The sequence below is a fragment of the Chelon labrosus genome (assembly GCF_963514085.1).
Source record: "Chelon labrosus genome assembly, chromosome: 2".
Taxonomy (NCBI): domain Eukaryota; kingdom Metazoa; phylum Chordata; class Actinopteri; order Mugiliformes; family Mugilidae; genus Chelon; species Chelon labrosus.
In genome coordinates, this window is record NC_140338.1 from 3,062,134 (window position 1) to 3,080,646 (window position 18,513).

The 18,513-nt window shown below is 49.5% G+C and overlaps 4 protein-coding genes across 4 annotated transcripts; 1 reads left to right on the forward strand and 3 right to left on the reverse strand.

The window, feature by feature from the left end:
• Positions 1 to 369: 369 nt before the first annotated feature.
• Positions 370 to 4,401, reverse strand: polr3f (polymerase (RNA) III (DNA directed) polypeptide F). Its single transcript, XM_084555113.1, has 9 exons — positions 4,145 to 4,401; positions 3,132 to 3,249; positions 2,992 to 3,059; positions 2,845 to 2,912; positions 2,653 to 2,765; positions 2,431 to 2,574; positions 1,472 to 1,579; positions 1,210 to 1,401; positions 370 to 1,100 (listed from the first exon to the last, which is right to left on the reverse strand). Exons 1-9 carry the CDS (start codon positions 4,204 to 4,206, stop codon positions 1,023 to 1,025), a joined length of 951 nt encoding a protein of 316 aa, XP_084411239.1. The 5' UTR covers positions 4,207 to 4,401; the 3' UTR covers positions 370 to 1,022.
• Positions 4,402 to 5,050: 649 nt separating this feature from the next.
• dzank1 (double zinc ribbon and ankyrin repeat domains 1) lies at positions 5,051 to 12,597 on the forward strand (the record flags this gene model as incomplete). The annotated part of the gene is given in 19 exon segments (XM_084561911.1): positions 5,051 to 5,159; positions 5,439 to 5,586; positions 5,990 to 6,068; positions 6,146 to 6,197; positions 6,550 to 6,662; positions 6,738 to 6,808; positions 6,905 to 7,022; positions 8,030 to 8,167; positions 8,169 to 8,498; positions 9,006 to 9,167; positions 9,249 to 9,477; positions 10,021 to 10,124; positions 10,218 to 10,301; positions 10,370 to 10,466; positions 10,588 to 10,649; positions 10,720 to 10,797; positions 10,869 to 10,996; positions 11,094 to 11,168; positions 11,488 to 12,597. Coding segments are annotated over 19 exon segments (2,340 nt in total). The 3' UTR covers positions 11,651 to 12,597.
• A 134-nt stretch (positions 12,598 to 12,731) lies between these two features.
• Positions 12,732 to 17,369, reverse strand: kat14 (lysine acetyltransferase 14; the record flags this gene model as incomplete). The annotated part of the gene is made up of 9 exons (XM_084561886.1): positions 12,732 to 13,057; positions 13,893 to 14,083; positions 14,161 to 14,336; positions 14,430 to 14,563; positions 14,703 to 15,292; positions 15,368 to 15,802; positions 16,528 to 16,822; positions 16,890 to 17,011; positions 17,099 to 17,369. The coding sequence occupies 9 exons, from the start codon at positions 17,367 to 17,369 to the stop codon at positions 12,884 to 12,886; spliced, it is 2,388 nt and encodes a 795-aa protein (XP_084418012.1). The 3' UTR covers positions 12,732 to 12,883.
• A 153-nt stretch (positions 17,370 to 17,522) lies between these two features.
• On the reverse strand, positions 17,523 to 18,463 carry pet117 (PET117 cytochrome c oxidase chaperone; the record flags this gene model as incomplete). The annotated part of the gene is made up of 2 exons (XM_084561900.1): positions 18,297 to 18,463; positions 17,523 to 17,672 (listed from the first exon to the last, which is right to left on the reverse strand). The coding sequence occupies exons 1-2, from the start codon at positions 18,390 to 18,392 to the stop codon at positions 17,523 to 17,525; spliced, it is 246 nt and encodes an 81-aa protein (XP_084418026.1). The 5' UTR covers positions 18,393 to 18,463.
• Positions 18,464 to 18,513: the final 50 nt, after the last annotated feature.

Below are 18,513 nucleotides of genomic sequence, written 5' to 3' on the forward strand. Positions count from 1 at the left end.
CCCCCTCCTCACCCAGCCTCCTCCCCGAGCCTCCTCCCCCCTGCACTCCCAGCCTCCTCCTCCTCCTCCTCCTCCTCCTCCTCCATCAGACTGCTGCTCTGGTTCTGGTCCTGATCCAGATCGCGGTTCTCGCAATGATCCAAATAATCTCAATCAATCAGGTGAAGCTGTAGTTTGAGGAGGAGCTCGGGGTGGATGGATGGGTCAATGAGGCTGATCACCTAATGATTTGAACTATGTTTGTTTATTTATTGTCGTAGCCATGGCGACAGGTGCACACACACACACACACACACACACACACACACGCACACACAAAATTTTTTTAAAAATTTTCTTTAATTATCTTAGGTGTGAAAACAGAGACCACCAAACAGGAAGTGACGTCAAGCAGTGGGCGTGGCTCCAGCGGAGTCAGAGCTGGTTAATAATTTATGAGCTGAAGCTGGAGCCATGAAAGTGACAATAAACACAACATGAAGGCTTTGAACAATCATTTTTCAGCGTCTTCAGACACTCATTCCTCCTCCAGAGAAGAAGAAGAGGAGGAAGAGGGGGGAGAGGAAGCAGCTCCAGTAAATGTGAATGAATCCATCTAAATGTTTTGATAAATCTTCTTTATTAAGAAAGAAAAGACAGAAGAGTTTCACTTGTCCTGCTCTGTATTTAATATAAACACAGACAGATAAACTTTATTCACATATAGAGGAAGCGCTGGACGCTGCTGAGGCTCATGGGAAATGTAGTCTCCAGCATCATCAGAGTCAATATGAAAACGCGTCTGCTCAACAGGAAGTTCATCCCACGGAGGACTCCCTGTTTACATAACGATTCAAAATAAATCATTAAATACTCTTAAGTTCGGACTCAAACCCGCAGAGCGCTTCTTCTACTCAGGAAGAACTTTCCAAACAAAGAGAAACATCTGGATCTGGAACACCTCGACCGCTTCGTTCTCCTGGAGAAGCTTTTAATTTGAAACCTTCACGTCCATAAAGGAAGTAAAGCCAACGCGGGTGAAGTCAGAAGTCCAACCACTCGCTCATGTAGACGCAGTTGGACGGCGAGATCTCTCCTCCCTCGTGACAGTCGTCAAACACCTGCAGAGAAGAAGAAGAAGAAGAAGAAGAGAGACGATGGGTCAGCTCACATGTTGACAGAGTGCAGGGTGAGGTCAGGTGAGGTCAGGTGAGGTAGGGTAGTCTTTACCGGGCAGAGTCCACAGGGCGTCTTGACCAGGCCCGTGGGCTGGATGATGGCGTCCACTCCTCGGTACAGCTTCATCTGTCCGTCCACGCTGCCCACCGTCCCCTCCTTGGCGGCGATCAGCGTCATCTCCACCTTCCCGTCGTAGATCAGCGTGTTGAGGATGGTCTCGATGTCGTCCATGGACAGGTCCACCTGCACACGACACCCGTCAGAGGCTGCGGGAAGCCAAACACGTTCACGGGGCTCTTATTTTGAAAGTCACCTTGCTGATCCCCAGCTCACAGATGTATTTCCAGACTTCATGAGACGTAGCGAACGAGCTGTTCCTCTGGACCATCGGGCTCTGTTTGCTGTCCCTCGCCGCCTCCGCCTTCACACAGGAAACACAGGAAATGAAGAGTCACATGACCAGGAACCAGAGTCACATGACCAGGAACCCCAGAGTCACATGACCAGGAACCAGAGTCACATGACCAGGAACCAGAGTCACATGAGCAGGAACCACAGAGTCACATGAGCAGGAACCAGAGTCACATGACCAGGAACCAGAGTCACATGAGCAGGAACCACAGAGTCACATGACCAGGAACCACAGAGTCACATGACCAGGAACCCCAGAGTCACATGACCATGAAACCCAGAGTCACATGAGCAGGAACCAGAGTCACATGACCAGGAAACACAGTCACATGACCAGGAACCCCAGAGTCACATGACCAGGAACCAGAGTCACATGAGCAGGAACCACAGAGTCACATGAGCAGGAACCAGAGTCACATGACCAGGAACCAGAGTCACATGACCAGGAACCAGAGTCACATGAGCAGGAACCAGAGTCACATGACCAGGAACCACACCTGAGACTCTACAGGTAAACCCTGTGTGTTTATCATAAACAAGTACATGAACTTCTACTTCAGACTCTGACTGGAAAAGCAGCAGTGCATTCTGGGATACCTGACTATACGTAGTGCACACAAGAACACATCCATGTGTTTAGACTGAACTTGATCAGAGACTGATGATGTCTCACAGCAGAGGATGAAGAAGAAGAGGAAGAGCAGGAAGTATCTCCAGTAAACACAAAGTTAAAGACAGAAACAGAATGAATTCCTTCAGACTCATTTAAATCTCTGAAGTTTCTGAGATGACTGAATGAACCCCCTGGAGTCCCTGCAGGTAAACCCTCAGTGTTTGATGAACCTCCCTCGCCCTCTGCACCTTGCTCTGCAGGAACTTGAAGCACTGCTGGTTGAGGACCTCCACGAACTCGGACTCGAAGTCCTGGTCGCTGTACCAGGCACCGCCGGTCACCGAGCGGTCGGGCTGCAGGTTGTAGAGCATGTACACTTTCTTCTTCGACGCCTGCAGACGATACATCACCGTTAGACACGTTAACGTCACGTTAATGGCGCCGGCCTGAACGAGTCTCCCGAAACTCACCGCCACGGACTTGACGGCTTTGATCAGCTTCTTGCTCTCCAGGTTCTTCAGGATCTTGTTGACCTCCGTCAGAGGGAGGTTGCTCTTGAAGCGGATGTCTCGGCTCCAGATCCCTGCCGACAAACAAACAAACATCTGAGACGGTGGTGGCGGTTTGTCGGACACACAAACAGGAAGCGGGAAGTGAGTTACCTTTGTTTCCTGCGTCCTCGATGACCTGGTAGACCAGCTTCTCCTGGTTGTCTGAACCTTTCATCTTACTGAAACGAAGGAGGCAGCTGATCTGAGACCTGTGCTTTGGTTTGAGGCGGCTCAGGTGAAAGTGTCAAGTGTTTTTACCTGGTGCTCTGAGTGTCCTTCAGTCTGTACAGCAGACCTGAGCTGTTCTTCAGCAAGTCCAGCTGACCCTGAAACACACCAACGCCATCAGTCAGTCACTGCTCTGATCTGATTGGTCTACGAGGCGTCGCCACACTAACCAGAGACAGCAGCTTGTTGATGGCCATGGCTCTCTGCTGAGGCTCCAGGTGAGGCAGGTCGTTCTGGATGACCTGGTCCGTGATGCCATGAGGGAACTGCTGACACAGCTCTTTAATCCTGAAGAACACACAGGACCTTTAAAATCCAACATGATTTTACATCACACACTTAAGGATAATCTTATCAGATAATCTTCTCTCCCATCTCAGGATATGATTCAGGCTTGACAGGTACTTGAATGCACCACCTCACCTGATCTCAGGGATGTAAACAAAACACAGACCACGCTATAGTCCAGCAGGTGGCGCTAATGGGAACCCGTCTGAGACCAACCAAGAACCAAACCAGAAGAACTGACTTTTTACAGTGGATTCATCTTCTTCATGTACAAATATCATGTCAAATAACAGATGGCTGATTTTCACATTTAACATTCAAACTGGTGCAAAAGAACAATTTTAATTTAAAATCCAAAGTTTGACTTATTTCTTGTAAATCGTCAGATAAAAACTCAAAGTTTAATATGACTTTAAAAACCTGTACTAACCTGTGCTTTAACAAAAGTTGGAACCAAACTCTTGTTTAAAAGCATCACAATTAACTGCGAATTCGCTTAAATGTTAAGTTTAATGACACTGAAACGTAACTCGAGATTGATTCTACAATTATCAATACATACTTGAATTCGGCACCATTTTCAAAACAACAAAACTTTAATTGGACAATCTGCCTCACATGTAGAAAAACATCATGACGCAACAGACGCGCAATTAAAGAGCAGGAATAGTTCACTTTTTGGAAACATTAATAAACGCAATTCAGGCCGGAATAAAAATTATAAATGGATAATTATAAAAATGTATTTATCCATGACTTCTGCTCCGTGTGTGTTTGATAAGAACCAATAACACGTTCAATGTGACAGAATCCAGGTGGAATTCGGCGCACCGCTCTGCCTGGCAGCAGCAGCAGCAGCAGCAGCGCTAGTCCGGGGTGATGCTACTGTTCTGACCTGTTCTCGATCTCCGCCGGGTCCAACAGGTTCGTCTCCTTCTTCACTTTCACCTCAGACATTTTTAACAAGCTCTAGTTTCTGTCCGAGCAGCGGACTGTTAGCCTATTAGCCCGTTAGCTCGTTAGCAAACGATGTCAATCACGATTTTTACAGGCGGGGTCCTTACAGTTCTCAGGCAGCGAGCGAGGGGGGTGGCAACAAAAGTGCCCGAATAGAAATATTTTCCTGAGACGCTGAACGTTTTTGTTTTGTTTTATTTGGATTTTTTTTATGAGTTTAAAACGTGTGTCACTCTTAAAGATGCATATTTACTATATATGTTTATGTAAATAAAATCGGCCAATGATTGTAAACGTTTAAATTTTTAATTGAAGACAGGCGATCTGTCAGGAAAATTTAAGTTATATTAGATAAGATTAGATAGACACTTTATTCATCCCACTGGATAAATAAAGTATCTATCTTATCTAATATAATTTTAAATCTCCTTAATAAAGTTTTTAAAAACTTAAATAAACCCTTTCAACGGGGCAGCGCTGTGGCGCGGGCGGGTACATGAAACAAGGGGTGTCCTGTCAGCTCCGTCCACGGCTGCCACTCCTCATGTTTAAAACGAGCGCCCCCCTGCGGAGATACCGCCGTTACCGTGGTGACGCTCCTGTAAACCAAACGCAGCGGCGTGTCGAGCTCGAGCTTCATCGTCCGTTTTAATCTGAGGTAAGAAAACCGTTTCATATCCGGGGGGGGTGTCCCGTTCAGGCGGAGACCAGGACGACTGCGGCGTTCAGGTACAAACTGTTAAAGACTTAAACAGAACAACGAGGAGGGCGTCGCTGTGTTTGCTTTTACTGAAGAACTGTTTTTACGATAACAAAACAGGTTGATTGGCAGACGGTGGTTGCCATGGCAGCGGGGGCAGTGTCAGCTCCGCTCATCATTCCCATCATCCACCTCCAGACTCACAGAACCAAGAACCACATCAGCACCAGAACACCTGTCTCCATCCAGTCAGGTAGAACCACACACCTGTCTCTCTGTCCAATCAGGTTCATTCATGAAGCTTAGAGTGAGACAGAGGACGTCCCCCCCATGAGCCTAGACCTATAGCAGCATCACTAGCCAGCTTCCAGCTTTCTCAGAAACCTTCATAGTAGAAAGTGTGTCTGCCTCCTAAACCCAGACTGGGAGCTGAAGGTTCTACCTCCCATACTAGAGAACCTCAAGGAACCACCAGAAAAAACAGAACTTTCCTGGGGGGAGGGGTAAGTGACAGGTGTTTGTGTCTGTGCAGACACTGCAGGTGCTCTGGTCTTCTACACGTTGGACGGGTCGACGCCGGCAGCGGAGCAGCGAGGGTCTGGAGGCGGCAGCAGGAAGTACAGAGAGTCCATCCTGCTTCCTGCCGGGAGGACGACGGTCAGAGCTGTGGCTGTCACCAGGTGACGGGGACGACTGGGGGACGGGGAACTGACCGGGACGACTTTTACAGTTTACAGTTTGATCTCATTTCAATGAATCTACATCAAGTTTCTACTTTCATCCATAAAATGTGACCAAAACCCTTCAGTTCTCCAGACAACTTTTCACAGAGACGTCTATGTGGTGTAAAATGATGTGTGTAGAATAGTTTCCAGGACAGGAGGACTTTAAACCACATTAGTGATAATAAACTCAAAGGATAACGTCAAAATCAAGCTGGCTCATACCTCCAGCTTCATCATTTCTTCTTACATAGTGACATCCGTCCCTCACAGAGGAACCTGAACGCATCATAAGACCCCGACAGACAAGCCTAGGCTTTATTTTGACCTTCACTTCCTGTGTGTTTAATAACGTCTGCAGCGACGGCAGACAGAGCTCCGTGGTGACCAAGGTTTTCTCTGTGGTGGACGAGGAGGACGGCGTCCTGCAGGACCCGCAGGTAATCGCACTACATTTCCCGTCAGTCCCGGCTCCACCTGTTCATGTTACACTTTCATGTGTCGTTTCTGTTTTTAGCGTTCGTCTGAAGGAACTTCCTGTGCTCCTGGTTCTTCACCGAGGCCTACAGGTGAGAAACATTTAATATTTATGCTACAGCTGACAAACCTAAGGGACGGTTGGTTGGTGTTTCCTCAGACTTTATGTGACAAACTGAAAACAACACCTTTAAAGTTCTGTGTTGGTGTTCGTTAGCTCTGAGTGAATGATCATGGGATTACCTAACATGCTAACAACAAGATGGCTGCACAGCAAATCACGACTAATAAGTAGTTCTCCATCCAGACCCCCATTCGTTGTTCTGTTTCTTTACACTGCCCCCCAGTGTCAGCAGAGAGCTACAACATGTAGTTCCACCCTTCACCCTGTGGGGGCAGCACATAAAGGTGTAACTCAATTTCCTGTCTTGTATCTGTGTTCAGAGCCGAGCGTGAAGGCTGGCGGCTCTCCTCACTCAGCTACTCGCTTTCTGAACGGTCGACTCGGTTCTGGCAGCGCCACCCAGACCCCCCCCACCAGACGCTCCCAGTCAGCGGTAAATAAAACCACACCCATCTAACTGTGAGCTCCAGTCTGAGGTCTTATGTTGTTGTGCTTCCTGTCCTATCAGGGTTCGGGTGAGCCGGATCAGCTGAGCAGCACCCAGACGTCCAGAGTGCAGCGGGAAACCGACTTCCTGAGGTAGGAACCTAACGGAACCAAAAGTAGGACGGCTACTCTATCAGAACTCACAGGGCCGTCCACAAACTTATGGTCTGTCTTCGTCCATCTGTCCAGGTGTGCTCAGTGCCTGAGTTTCCGTCCCTCGGATCCGTTTGCTCGGTTCTGTTCTCAGTGTGGAACCGTGGTTCCGCCGGTACCGGGTCAGAGGTTGCCCCCTGCCGAAGGAGGACAGGTACCGCACACACACCTCAACGTAATAGACCATTGTTGTGAAGCACACCAGAAGATCTTCAGGACTTCAGTCCAGCAACCAAAGTCTGACAACTAGTCTCGTATGAACGATGTCACGCTGGTAGAGACCATGAAGTCCAGACTATGAACAAACCAAAAAGTTCCAGACCAAGGTGTCAGAGGGTTTAGATGGTGTCTACAGACTCCACGAGATCTTCCATCCAGTCTTCAATCTTCCTGCAACTATTTTAAAATTCAGTTTTATTTGTACATCAACAGACCCAGAGTCTGATCCTTCCAGAAAAGAACCAAGAACACTTCCCTTCAACAGGGAGGAACCAGCAGAACAATCTCAGAACCATCTGGTTGAAGCTGTGGGTGCATCCGAATAGTCAGTACATTCTAAAGTCGGTTAGAACGTACTACTCAACCGTCAATTTAGTACGTTATTTATGTATGCGAGCGAGTAGTAGGCATACAATTTGGACGTACTGGGCAGCCATCTTGCCTGTCCTTTGACCCCGGATGTTTACATGTGACGCCGACACATATGACGCACACCGGCGGGTGCCGCGAAATTTTAAAGCCACCTCGGAGAAGTATTTTCGAAACAACCAACATTTTAAACTCAACATTTATCCTAATATACTTACATTTATAAACTTGGGTTGTCGTAGCTGTAGCTGTCACAACGGTCTCAGCCATTTTGTCTGATTTGATTTTCCCGGCGGCTCGTCTTCTTCTACGCTTAGCGGGCTCCCGCTGAATTGTGGGATAGCGTAGTGAGCTACCGTTGTATACTGTGGAGGTAGTAGGCCATCCGGGGATTTTTCGCCTACTAGTCGATGTCTACTAAGAATTCGGACGTACTACTACTGTGGCGTACTGCGTCTCGCCTACTGAACAGTACGTTAGTATGGGTATTCGGATGCACCCTGTGACTTTAACTTTCCACATCCAGCGCTGTGATCATGTGACACTGAGGTTGTGTGTGTGTTCTGTCGTCAGGTGCTGGTGTGTGTGTTCTGTGGGTCTCTGGTTCCGGCCAACGCTCGGACCTGTTTGATCTGTGAAGCCTCAGTGGACCAGCAGCTGCAGCCTCAGGCCGGCCTCCGGCTCCAGGTTCGTGTTCTAACACCGTCTCCTCACAGAGTCTGGTTTCACGCTGACTCTCTGTGTTTGGATGCAGGACCACGTTCTGTGTGTCGGCTGTGGAAGTGGGAACCCAGCTCACGTCTCCAGATGCTTGACGTGCGAGAGCAACCTGCAGCCGGTAACTCCACCAACGTCAGAACTTACCCGTGTTGTAGCTGCTCCACCAGAACACGTCTGTAATCTCTGTGTGCTGCTGCAGGTGGCGAGAGCTGGGAACAGCGCCCCCTCTGTCCCAGCAACAGACAGCAGGAAGTTGTCCTGCTCCAGATGTAACCGTATGAACCACGGGGACGCCAGATACTGCGACTGGTGCGGCGCAAAGGTGAATACGCACCTGAACGTCATCTAGTCACTGACCACCTGAAACCTGGCCTCTGCTAGCTCTGTGTTAGCCTAGCTTACTCACAGACTGGACACTGTTTGCATCCATGACTATGGTTCATTTAGCTGGCTTTATTCTCTAACCCTAACCCTAAACTGTGCTTCCAGTCTGTGCTAAGCTAGGCCAAAAATAAACTGATGAGGACAAAAACAATGAACAAGAAACTGTTAGCTAATGTTAGAGCTAAATAATGTTAGCAACCAAAGATAAGTGTTCTATGGTCAATATTAGCTTTTAGCAGCTGTGATTTAGAGCCAACAAATCAAATAATACTGAACGTTAAGTGTCTGGTCACTTATACATTTGCTAGCTAACATAACTCCCTAGCTAATGTTAGCATGCACAATGGAAATGTTACTTTTTGAGATCATTGTATCTGAAAATACCTAATCTGCAGTTTGACTTTGTTGCTAAGTTAGCAGTCTTCATGCTAATCTGTGTTTTTAGCCCGGTCATGCAGCTAGCTGTGTGATGTGCCAGCGATGTGGGGCGAGCGGACACCCGTACTCTCTCTACTGTGCAGCCTGCGGCGCCTTCCTGGACGCACAGGCTCCTCCCACCTCCTACAGGGTCAGCACAGGGCCTGTCGGAGGCGTCGCCACCAGCCGAGTACGCTGAACCACTTACACCGCACCATCCACCGTCTTACCATCACCTTAACCAACCACAACACTCCTTCTGTGTGAGCAGGCATCAGGATTGACCTCCCATGATGCCACCTGGCAGGCCACGCCCTCATCCAACTCCGCCCGGAGTGTTAAGGTAGTCCTGCCCACTGTGGATCAGTACACGCAGACCGTAGGACTCTATTTCCCATCAGCCACTGAGCTGCAGAAGAAGGAGCAGAAGGAGCTGTTCAGCCGCCAACAGGCGACCAGGGACCGCCGACCGCTGCTGACCGCCATCAGCCCAGGCCGAGGTAAGACCCTGCCGCTACTGATACCGCTACTATTGCTAATGCTAATAGTAGTAGTACAATTACTGCTGCTAATACTAATGCTAATATTACACCAGTCCAATGTTGTGCCTTTAGACAACTACTAAGAGATGAAGGATTACTATGAAAACATGCAAGACACATTGGACTGATGCTGTATTAGCATTAGCAGTAGTTTTAGCACATGTACCAGATCATCTTGTGTTTCTTTGTAGTGACACAGTGTCGTCCTTTGTCTCTCTCAAGTTGTCTAGTGTCCAAGTTCCAAGACGCAGACACAGACACAAGACACAAGACACATTGGACTGGTGTATAATTACTGTTAGCCGTACTCTTAGCAGTAGCATTAGCATTAGCAATCCTATTAGTAGGCTTATTAACATTAGCAGTACTATTAGCAGTAGCGGTACTATTAGCATAAGCGTGAGCAGTAGCATTAGCATCAGCATTAGCACTGGTTTGAGGGTTGAGGTTGGGTCTTGGTTCTGGTCGGAGCGTTGTGGCTCTGATGTCTGTTGCCTTCAGGTTACTGGAGGAAGCAGCTGGATCACGTGTGCGCTCACCTGAGGAGTTACGCTCAGAACAACGCCCCCTTCAGGACGCTGCTGGGAGAACCTCGTCTGGGTCGGGTACGTCAACCGATGGGATCGGTCCAGCCACTAAGTCACCTGAGCAGGTGCAGGTGGCGCCGTAGTTCACTTCCTGTGTTCCTGTCCTTTCAGATGGTTTCCGCGGTGATCCAGGAAGATCGGTACGAAGTCAGTCTGACTGTCAGCTTTGTGTCGGCCGGACGTCAAGACCAGCAGGTGAGTTGACGACACAGAGCCTGACCTCGACTAAAAGTCAAGTCATAAGTGAAATTGTTTGTTCTCAGGTTGGTTCTGGAGGTGACGGTGTTGGACCAGCAGCTCCAACCGAGTCTCTGAGCAGCGTCACAGAGCGATCGGCTCCAGACAGCCTCAGAACCAACGGTTAGTGGGTGGAGTCGGCCAATTAAACGCCTCCGTTCAGGTGTAATGATGGAATCACAAGCTAGCTTCCTAGCCTCCTAGCTAATAGTAGCTCTTCTTACTGCGTTTGTGTGTCTCACAGGAAGTGATCGACCCTCCAGTCGGACGAGACCCCCAAGACCAAACCTGACCCCCACTCCTCCGGTAAGAAGCAGAGTCACTTCCTGTTCAGACAGAAACGAAAGCTCCTCTCTGATTGGTTGTCTGGCTGCAGGTTAAGGACAGTCAACTGCTGAAGGAGCTCGGTCCAGGCCGAGGTCAGATCGACGCCATCCAGCAGCTCCTGGATCAGGTACGAGCCTATCAGCATCCTCGCCCGGGTCACCTGACGTAGTCCACTCTGATTGGGTTTCTTTATTCCAGGGGGCGGATCCTTCCTGCTGCGGAGGAGATGGCCGCCACGCCCTGACAGTCGCAGTGGTGAATGGTCACCATGACGTACTTCCTGTTCTGGTGCAGCGAGGAGCTGATGTGGATCAGCAGTCTGGACGGTAAGACGACGAGTCTGAGCTTCAAACTTGTTATGAAAAGAAGAACAGATGAATGTGATGAACTCCTCCTCCTCCTCCTCCTCCTCCTCCTCCTCAGGATGAAGAACACAGCTCTGCATGAAGCTGCAGCTCTGGGCTCTGAAGGTCTGAGGAGTGCGGAGGTCCTGCTCAGGTAGGACTCACCTGGACAAAACCTCACAGACACACAACAAACCGACGGTCGGGTGTTTGTCGAGTTTGGTCTGGTCCATCCTGATCTGTCATTCACAAATATTTCTCCAACAACATGAAGAACGAATGAAGTATAGACCAACTGATCAGCGTTGTAGCTCCTCCTAGCGTACCAGCTAATGATAGCTCTTCATAGCCTCTGAGCTAACAGTAGCTCTACCTAGTTAGTTAATTCTTTGCTTCATCGTGTCCGGACTCTAAAATGCGCAGAATGAAATCCCTGAAGCTCCTCCCACTTGCTGATGTCTTCCTGGTTTCAGGTGTAAGGCCAGCGTGAGGCGGAGGAATGGCGCCGGTCAGACGGCGTACGACGTGGCGCTGAGCTCCGGCTGCAGCAGCATGGTGTCCCTCCTGGCTGCTCAGACCGGGCACGACCTACTGGACAAACTGGGAAAAGTCAAACTGAACCTGGACGTGTTCTGACTGTGGACGTCACTAAATGTTAAATATTATTGTTTTAGACATTTCTAGTTTGAGCTTTGCGGGGATTAAAATGATTTTTCTACTGCAGCCTGTTGTTGTGCTGAATACTGACACTTAAAAGACAAAATAAATCAGGACTAGCTCCAAAACTATCAGGTCCATAATCATGACCCTGGTCTCTATGGACAGGTCAGACTTCAGAGAATGGATTTCCAGTGTCAGTAACATTGTGGCTGTTACTATGTCTAATTAATTAGTGATAAACTAAAATGTCTTCCTAGATTCGATTAGAACCCTTTGACTAGAACTGGACCAAGAGTTTATAGAAATACCACCAAGCACACATATTCTACAAAGGTTCTAGTAAAAATAGAACCAGGCCGATTCTCCATTTGGACATTTGGATAAAACCAAAGCACCCAAAGTGTGACATGTTGGGTTTTTACCTCTTGAAAGGGAATCTGGCCACAAAATACGACTGATTCCCATTACAAGAGGCAATGTATACACAATTTAACCTTTGGACATTTTATTTTAGCCTGTACGTCATCTAATTCTACCATTGTGCACATTATAGAATCCATAAAACTACTGATATTTCCTCCATATGGCTGTTTTTCACACATCTAACTCCCCAGATAAACCCATCAACCAAGGCCTGTAAAATTATCAGTGTAAAACTTTCACGACAAGATGGCTGTGGTGTGTTTGTTCTCTGTAGTACCACCATTAGCCCACTAGATGGAGACAAAGGGTCATGTAAGAAATTCAGTGTTTTGGCTGCATGTTTTCTCTGCTAGCTGAGACTAGCTGGTTAGCTCTAGCTATTTGATGCTTGGTATCAATGCAGTAACTTCTCCAGTTTAAAATGACACACAGCATGGCAGAGTGAACTGTGGATACTATTGCATTATACTGTGACTGTCCTTCATAGTTACAGGGCTCTTATTTGTTTTTAGATAAAATTTTCAAATTAGTGACAAACAAACACTTGAATGAATAAAATACACTTAATCTATAAACCGACAGCGCCTCCTGCAAGCAGCTTTGTGTCTAAAAACCAAATGTGTGAATGAACGTCTCTGTTGAACTTCATTTTAATGTCTCACAAACAAAAACAGAAACAAACAGACAAAAGAAGAAGAAGAAGAAGAAGAAGGAGCTCAAGACATTTACAGACTGATGCCTAAAACACATCTGGAGGGTTTGTGCTCCAACACCTGGACCGACTCCTCAGCGCCTCAGTCGTAGGAAGAAGGCGTGACGACACTCGGTGCTGTCCACGGGATAATATTTATCATAGAAGTCCAGGATGTACTCCTCCACCTTGAAGCCAAACTTCTGGTACAGCAGCATGGCGGGGTTACTGGCCGACACATGCAGCGTCACGTCCTTCCCCATACATGTCTGAAAACACAGCACCACCACCGTCACAAAACAATACGGCCTCATTTACTGAAAACATTAACGTATTTAGGAGACGAGGACTGAGCAGAAGACTGAACTAGAGACTGGACCAGAGACTGGACTAGAGAGTGGACTAGAGAGTGGACCAGAGACTGGACCAAGGTGTGGACTAGAGAGTGGACCAGAGACTGGACCAGAGATTGGACCAGAGATTGGACCAGAGACTGAAACAGAGACTGGACTAGAGAGTGGACCAAAGACTGGACTAGAGACTGAACCACAGATTGGACTAGAGAGTGGACTAGAGAGTGGACTAGAGAGTGGACCAAAGACTGGACTAGAGACTGAACCAGAGACTGGACCAGAGAGTGGACTAGAGACTGGACCAGAGACTGGACTAGAGACTGGACCACAGATTGGACTAGAGACCGGACTAGAGACTGGACTAGAGACTGGACTAGAGACTGAACCAGAGACTGGACTAGAGACTGGACCAGAGAGTGGACCAGAGAGTGGAATATAGACCGGACCACCGCTGGGACAAAACATGGCCGCCAACCTCCCTCTTTTTTAACCATCGTTTACTGAACTCATTAACACATTTAGGACGAGGACCAAACAGAAGATGGAAAAATGTCTTGATGACACTGTTGGGTGAACTTAATGGAATTAAGATCCACAAAGACAAACTTTTATATGTTCATAAAAAAAAAAAAAAATAAATAAAAACCTGAGGAAAGATTTAATGTCATAATATTTAAAATAGTATTGTAATCTGCATCATAATTGATCCTGTGAGACATTAAATTCATAATTGCAGCCGTCCTTCACTCACCTGGATCAGATGGTAGATCATGAAGGTGCCGATGCCGGCCCTCCTCCACTCCGGATGGACCAACAGGAAGGAGATGTAGGCCTCGTTGTACTTCACGTCTGGAACCATGAAACCGAAGCCGACCACCACCTTCTTATACAGGACGACCACACTGAAGTCTGGGTACTGGAGGCACTCGGACAGGTCCACGCCTGGAAGGACCAAACACGGACGGTTAATTCCTGGAGGACGACGGCGGCAGCTACAGAGGACGATGAGACTGTCCTACCTGGCCAGAAGCTGTCGTGACACATGGCGTTGACAGAGGGGATGTGGTTTGGGCGAACGTAGCAGTAGTCGATGGAGGCGTTGGGTTCAGGGACCCAGTCAGGATCCTTCCTGTGAGGGTACGCTCTGATCTCAGCCAACAACCGCATCTTCACCGGACGACTCTCATAGTCCCTCCTGAAGGACAACAAAAGGTAGAGACTGCACTAGAACCTGGTCTAAAACCTGTTCTAGGACCTGGACTAGCAGCAGGTCTGAGGACATCTTTACCTGATGTAGGGCTTCAGGATTCGGGCGGTGTAGGGGCTCTTGATGCTCTGGTCCAAACTTCCTTCAGCTCCCATCAATCGATGCCAGAAGGAGACGGGGCGCTGCTGGACGCCTCTTCTACTGGAAATATTGGTCTGAACAAACATCAGAGGGTCAGAGACAAGAGTCAGTCCAGATGAGAGGAACCGTTCTAGAGTCAAAGCTGATCAACAGGGACCAAAGACTTTGAACCAGAGTCTTTATAACGTCAGAGGAAGCTGGAGGAGGAAGTACCTGGAAGCGATCAAGGATGCGAAGCTCCTGACTGCTGGTGCAGTACTTCCGTTTGACTCCGCCCACCATCAGCGTCCCCGCCTCCTGGGCACCGTAAATACCTCCCACCAAGCTGAGGGTGGCGCTGACTGCTCGGTCAATGTCCAGAAGGGGAAGCCCTCTCTGGCGCTTCGCCTGGCGGACCAGCAGCTTCCTGTGGAGGCGTTTAGCCGGGGGGGTGACGGCTAAAGCTAACGGGCAGGAGTCCAGGCGCCGCAGCAGCATCCTCTCCTCGTACAGACTCAGGAGGGCGTAGCGAGGACTTTTGGAGACGCTGGCAGCTCCATCTGTTTTCTCAGGATGTGGTATCCTTCTCCGCTCGGGTCCACTGGCGCCAACAACCCCCCCGGTGGACAGAGGTGGACCATCACTCCGTCCAACGGGCTCTTCAAAGTCGTCCTCACGGCCTTCGTCGTCCTCGCTCTCCGCTTCATGTTTGATGTGAGACGGCGCTGGGCGGAGCTTCTTCCGGGCAACGAGGCTGGAGCTGGCAGGAGGGATGTACTCCATCCCCGGGTCGATCATCCCCTCCGTCTCCATCTCCTCGTCATCTGGAAACAGAGGACACGGCATCAGCATTCACCTCACGACTGAACAACAGCTGGACCAGTCAGGGGTCAACTCACCGTGGAACAGCGCCTGTGGCGGCATGGCATCGGGTATGAGGTCGGCCTCCGACAGCAGGCTGGGTGTGGCAGAATGAGAAGCCGGAGTTCCCGGGGCGGAGAAGTCAGGTGATGGAGACGGAGACGGGCTGGTGAGTGGTGTTCGGTCTGAGGAGCTAAGGGACGAGAAATCAATGACCTCCCCTTTCTCCAGGACTAGATCAGGGCGGCGCCCGATGCCCCCGCCACGACCTCCGCCCAGTTTGACGGGCGTGGAAGAGGTGCTGCGGTCAGCGTAGCCTCCCGCCGCCTCCTTCTGAGCCCGTCGGATGTCTTTGGCTTCCTGGGTGCGGGAGCGGTTCTCCTTCAACTGCATGGCGTTCTCCACCGGGTTCCTGGCTCCTCGTTTCCTCAGACCCTCCACAGTGATGATCGGATCCACGGCCGGTTTGAAGGCTGAGGAAAAACAACACTGAGTCAGCTGAGACTTCACCTGGGTGCTAGGACTAGAGACCAGAGACTGGACTGGAGATTAGAGACTGGACCAGAGACCACAGACTGGACCAGAGACTGAACCACAGACTGGACCAGAGACTGGACCAGAGACTGGACCAGAGACTGGACCAGAACCATAGACTGGACCAGAGACTGGACCAGAGACTGGACCAGAGACTGGACCAGAACCATAGACTGGACCAGAGACTGGACCAGAGACTGGACCAGAACCATAGACTGGACCACAGACTGGACCATAGACTGGACCAGAACCATAGACTGGACCAGAGACTGAACCAGAGACTGGACCAAAGATTGGACCAGAGACTGAACCAAAGATTGGACCAGAGACTGGACCAGAGACTGGACCAGAACCATAGACTGGACCAGAGACTGAACCAGAGACTGGACCAAAGATTGGACCAGAGACTGAACCAAAGATTGGACCAGAGACTGGACCAGAGACTGGACCAGAACCATAGACTGGACCAGAACCATAGACTGGACCAGAGACTGGAGAACCACAGACTGGACCAGAGACTGAACCAGAGACTGGACCAAAGATTGGACCAGAGACTGGACCAGAGACTGGACCAGAACCATAGACTGGACCAGAACCACAGACTGGACCATAGACTGGACCAGAGACTGGAAGACTGTGAGACTCCTGTCTGACTGCAGTTTACCTTTGGTCCTGGTGGTGGACTTGTCCACCTCTGGCCTCAGGGTGGGAGGTCTGTTCTGGACCAGCTTCCACCAGCCCGGCTCTCCAAACTCCTGTGCCCCAGAGCGGAAGAAGGTGGGACTTCCGACGGACAGGCATCCGGCCACCGTGCTCCACCACGTCGACGTCTTCTTCCTCGTTCCCAGCAGGAAGTTCCAGTGTCGGCCAATGTAAGCACAGATGTCCTCTTTCCACCTGAAGTAGCCCTGGCGGCCCGTCCCCTCCAGAGACAGGTTGTACATGGCCAGCATCACCACCTGACACAGCAGACACCTGGTTCACCCTGAAGCTTGGAGCCTGAGTGTTGCTAAGGTCAGTTCCTACCTGCTGCCAGGTGAGCCTCATCCTCTCGAAACTCTCCTTCCCGTCCTCGGAGCAGTCACAGCAGATGAATTTGAAGAAGTTGTCTCCTTTCAGGTAACTGGGCTGTTCACCGCGGAGCTGAGCTGAAGAGGAGCGACACCAGGTTAAAGTCACAGTGCTACAGGTGAACAGGTGACCATCGGGTTTCAGTCACTGATCGGCCGGCTCACCTGCTGGGATCCACTTGTGGCAGCGGTCACAGTAGAAGGACATGTCGTCGCAGGTCCAGCCTCCATCGCCCTCCTCACCCACGTCACTGGTCAGAGAGTCTCCGCTCTGATCATGTGACAGGTCCACCGAGCCCTGGTCCTCCGACTCCACGATCAGCAGGGTCTCCCCCTCCACCTCCCCCTCCTCCAGACCCTCAGAGGCCGACGTACATGCCGACGTACAGGCCGCCTCGTCCTCAGCCCCCGCCAGCGGCTCACTGCTGCTGTCCATCACGGGACCTACACACCTGGGAAGGTAACACTAGTACACACCTGGACAAGTAACGCTAGAGCACATCTGGACAGGTTGCGTCAACCCAGTACTTCCTGGTCTAGCTGTGAACGAGCTCATATTAAAGGTCGTGTATCATGGTGTTTACCTGTCTCAGGTGTCCTGTGGGCAGGGTTGCGTCTCTCGAAGCTGTCTCTCCTTCTCCAGTTGTATGGTCAGGACCCTCTGCTCCTCCAGCAGCCTCAGGTTCTCCTTCTTTTTCTCCAGGCGCTCCAGGTCTCGAACTACACCCTGGTGGAGACGCTGCAGAGCAGGAGGAGTAAAAGATGAAGGTGTTTAATCTGACTTTTAATCAGTTCTTAGATCAGCGGGACTTTGTCTCTCTTTGATTGTCCTGTCCCCTCACTGGAGACACTTAAAGTAAAGCCAGGCACACCAGGAAGCAGATAACTTCCTGTTCCTAGAGTGACCTTCAAAATAAAGCTACACAAAGCGCTGAAGAGGAGATTTTAATTATAATCTTTCTCCTCAGTCTGATATTAATTCGCGTAATGACAAACTAAATATTTATTATAGAAGCTGACCTTTAACCTGCAGCTTTTTACACGTCAACAACTTTAGAAGTTTCTCATTTTAAGCCTCTATTCTGAAAAGCGACACCGGAAGTCGACATTCGCTGTCAGCTTGATGAACCGAACGAACGGTTTGTTTATATTTTTTGTAATTTATTTAATTAAGTTGAACCGTTTATCCGGTAAACACCGTCAGATTCCAGCTGACCGGTTTAAAAAAAATAAAAAAATTAAAAAAAAAACACCGATAACGTTCTGTGACCTCTCCTCTGCTAACAATTAAGTAACAGGGCTAGCTGTTAGCCTGTCTTTTAGCTGTGCTACCGTTGGACCGGTTCGGTCCGGAGCAGGGTACCTCTCTGTCCCAGGTCTGTTTGAGGTGGACACCGGCCACGGTGCTAACGGTCAGAACCACAGACACTCCCAGGACCACTTTAGAGGCTGTAGACATCCCGTTAGCGTTAGCTTCACGTTAGCCAGCTGCTAACTGGCTGAAGGGATGGTGCTGCTGCTTCTTCTTCTTCTTCGCTGGATAATAAGAGACGATTCTTCTTCTTCTTCTGGAGGTTTAT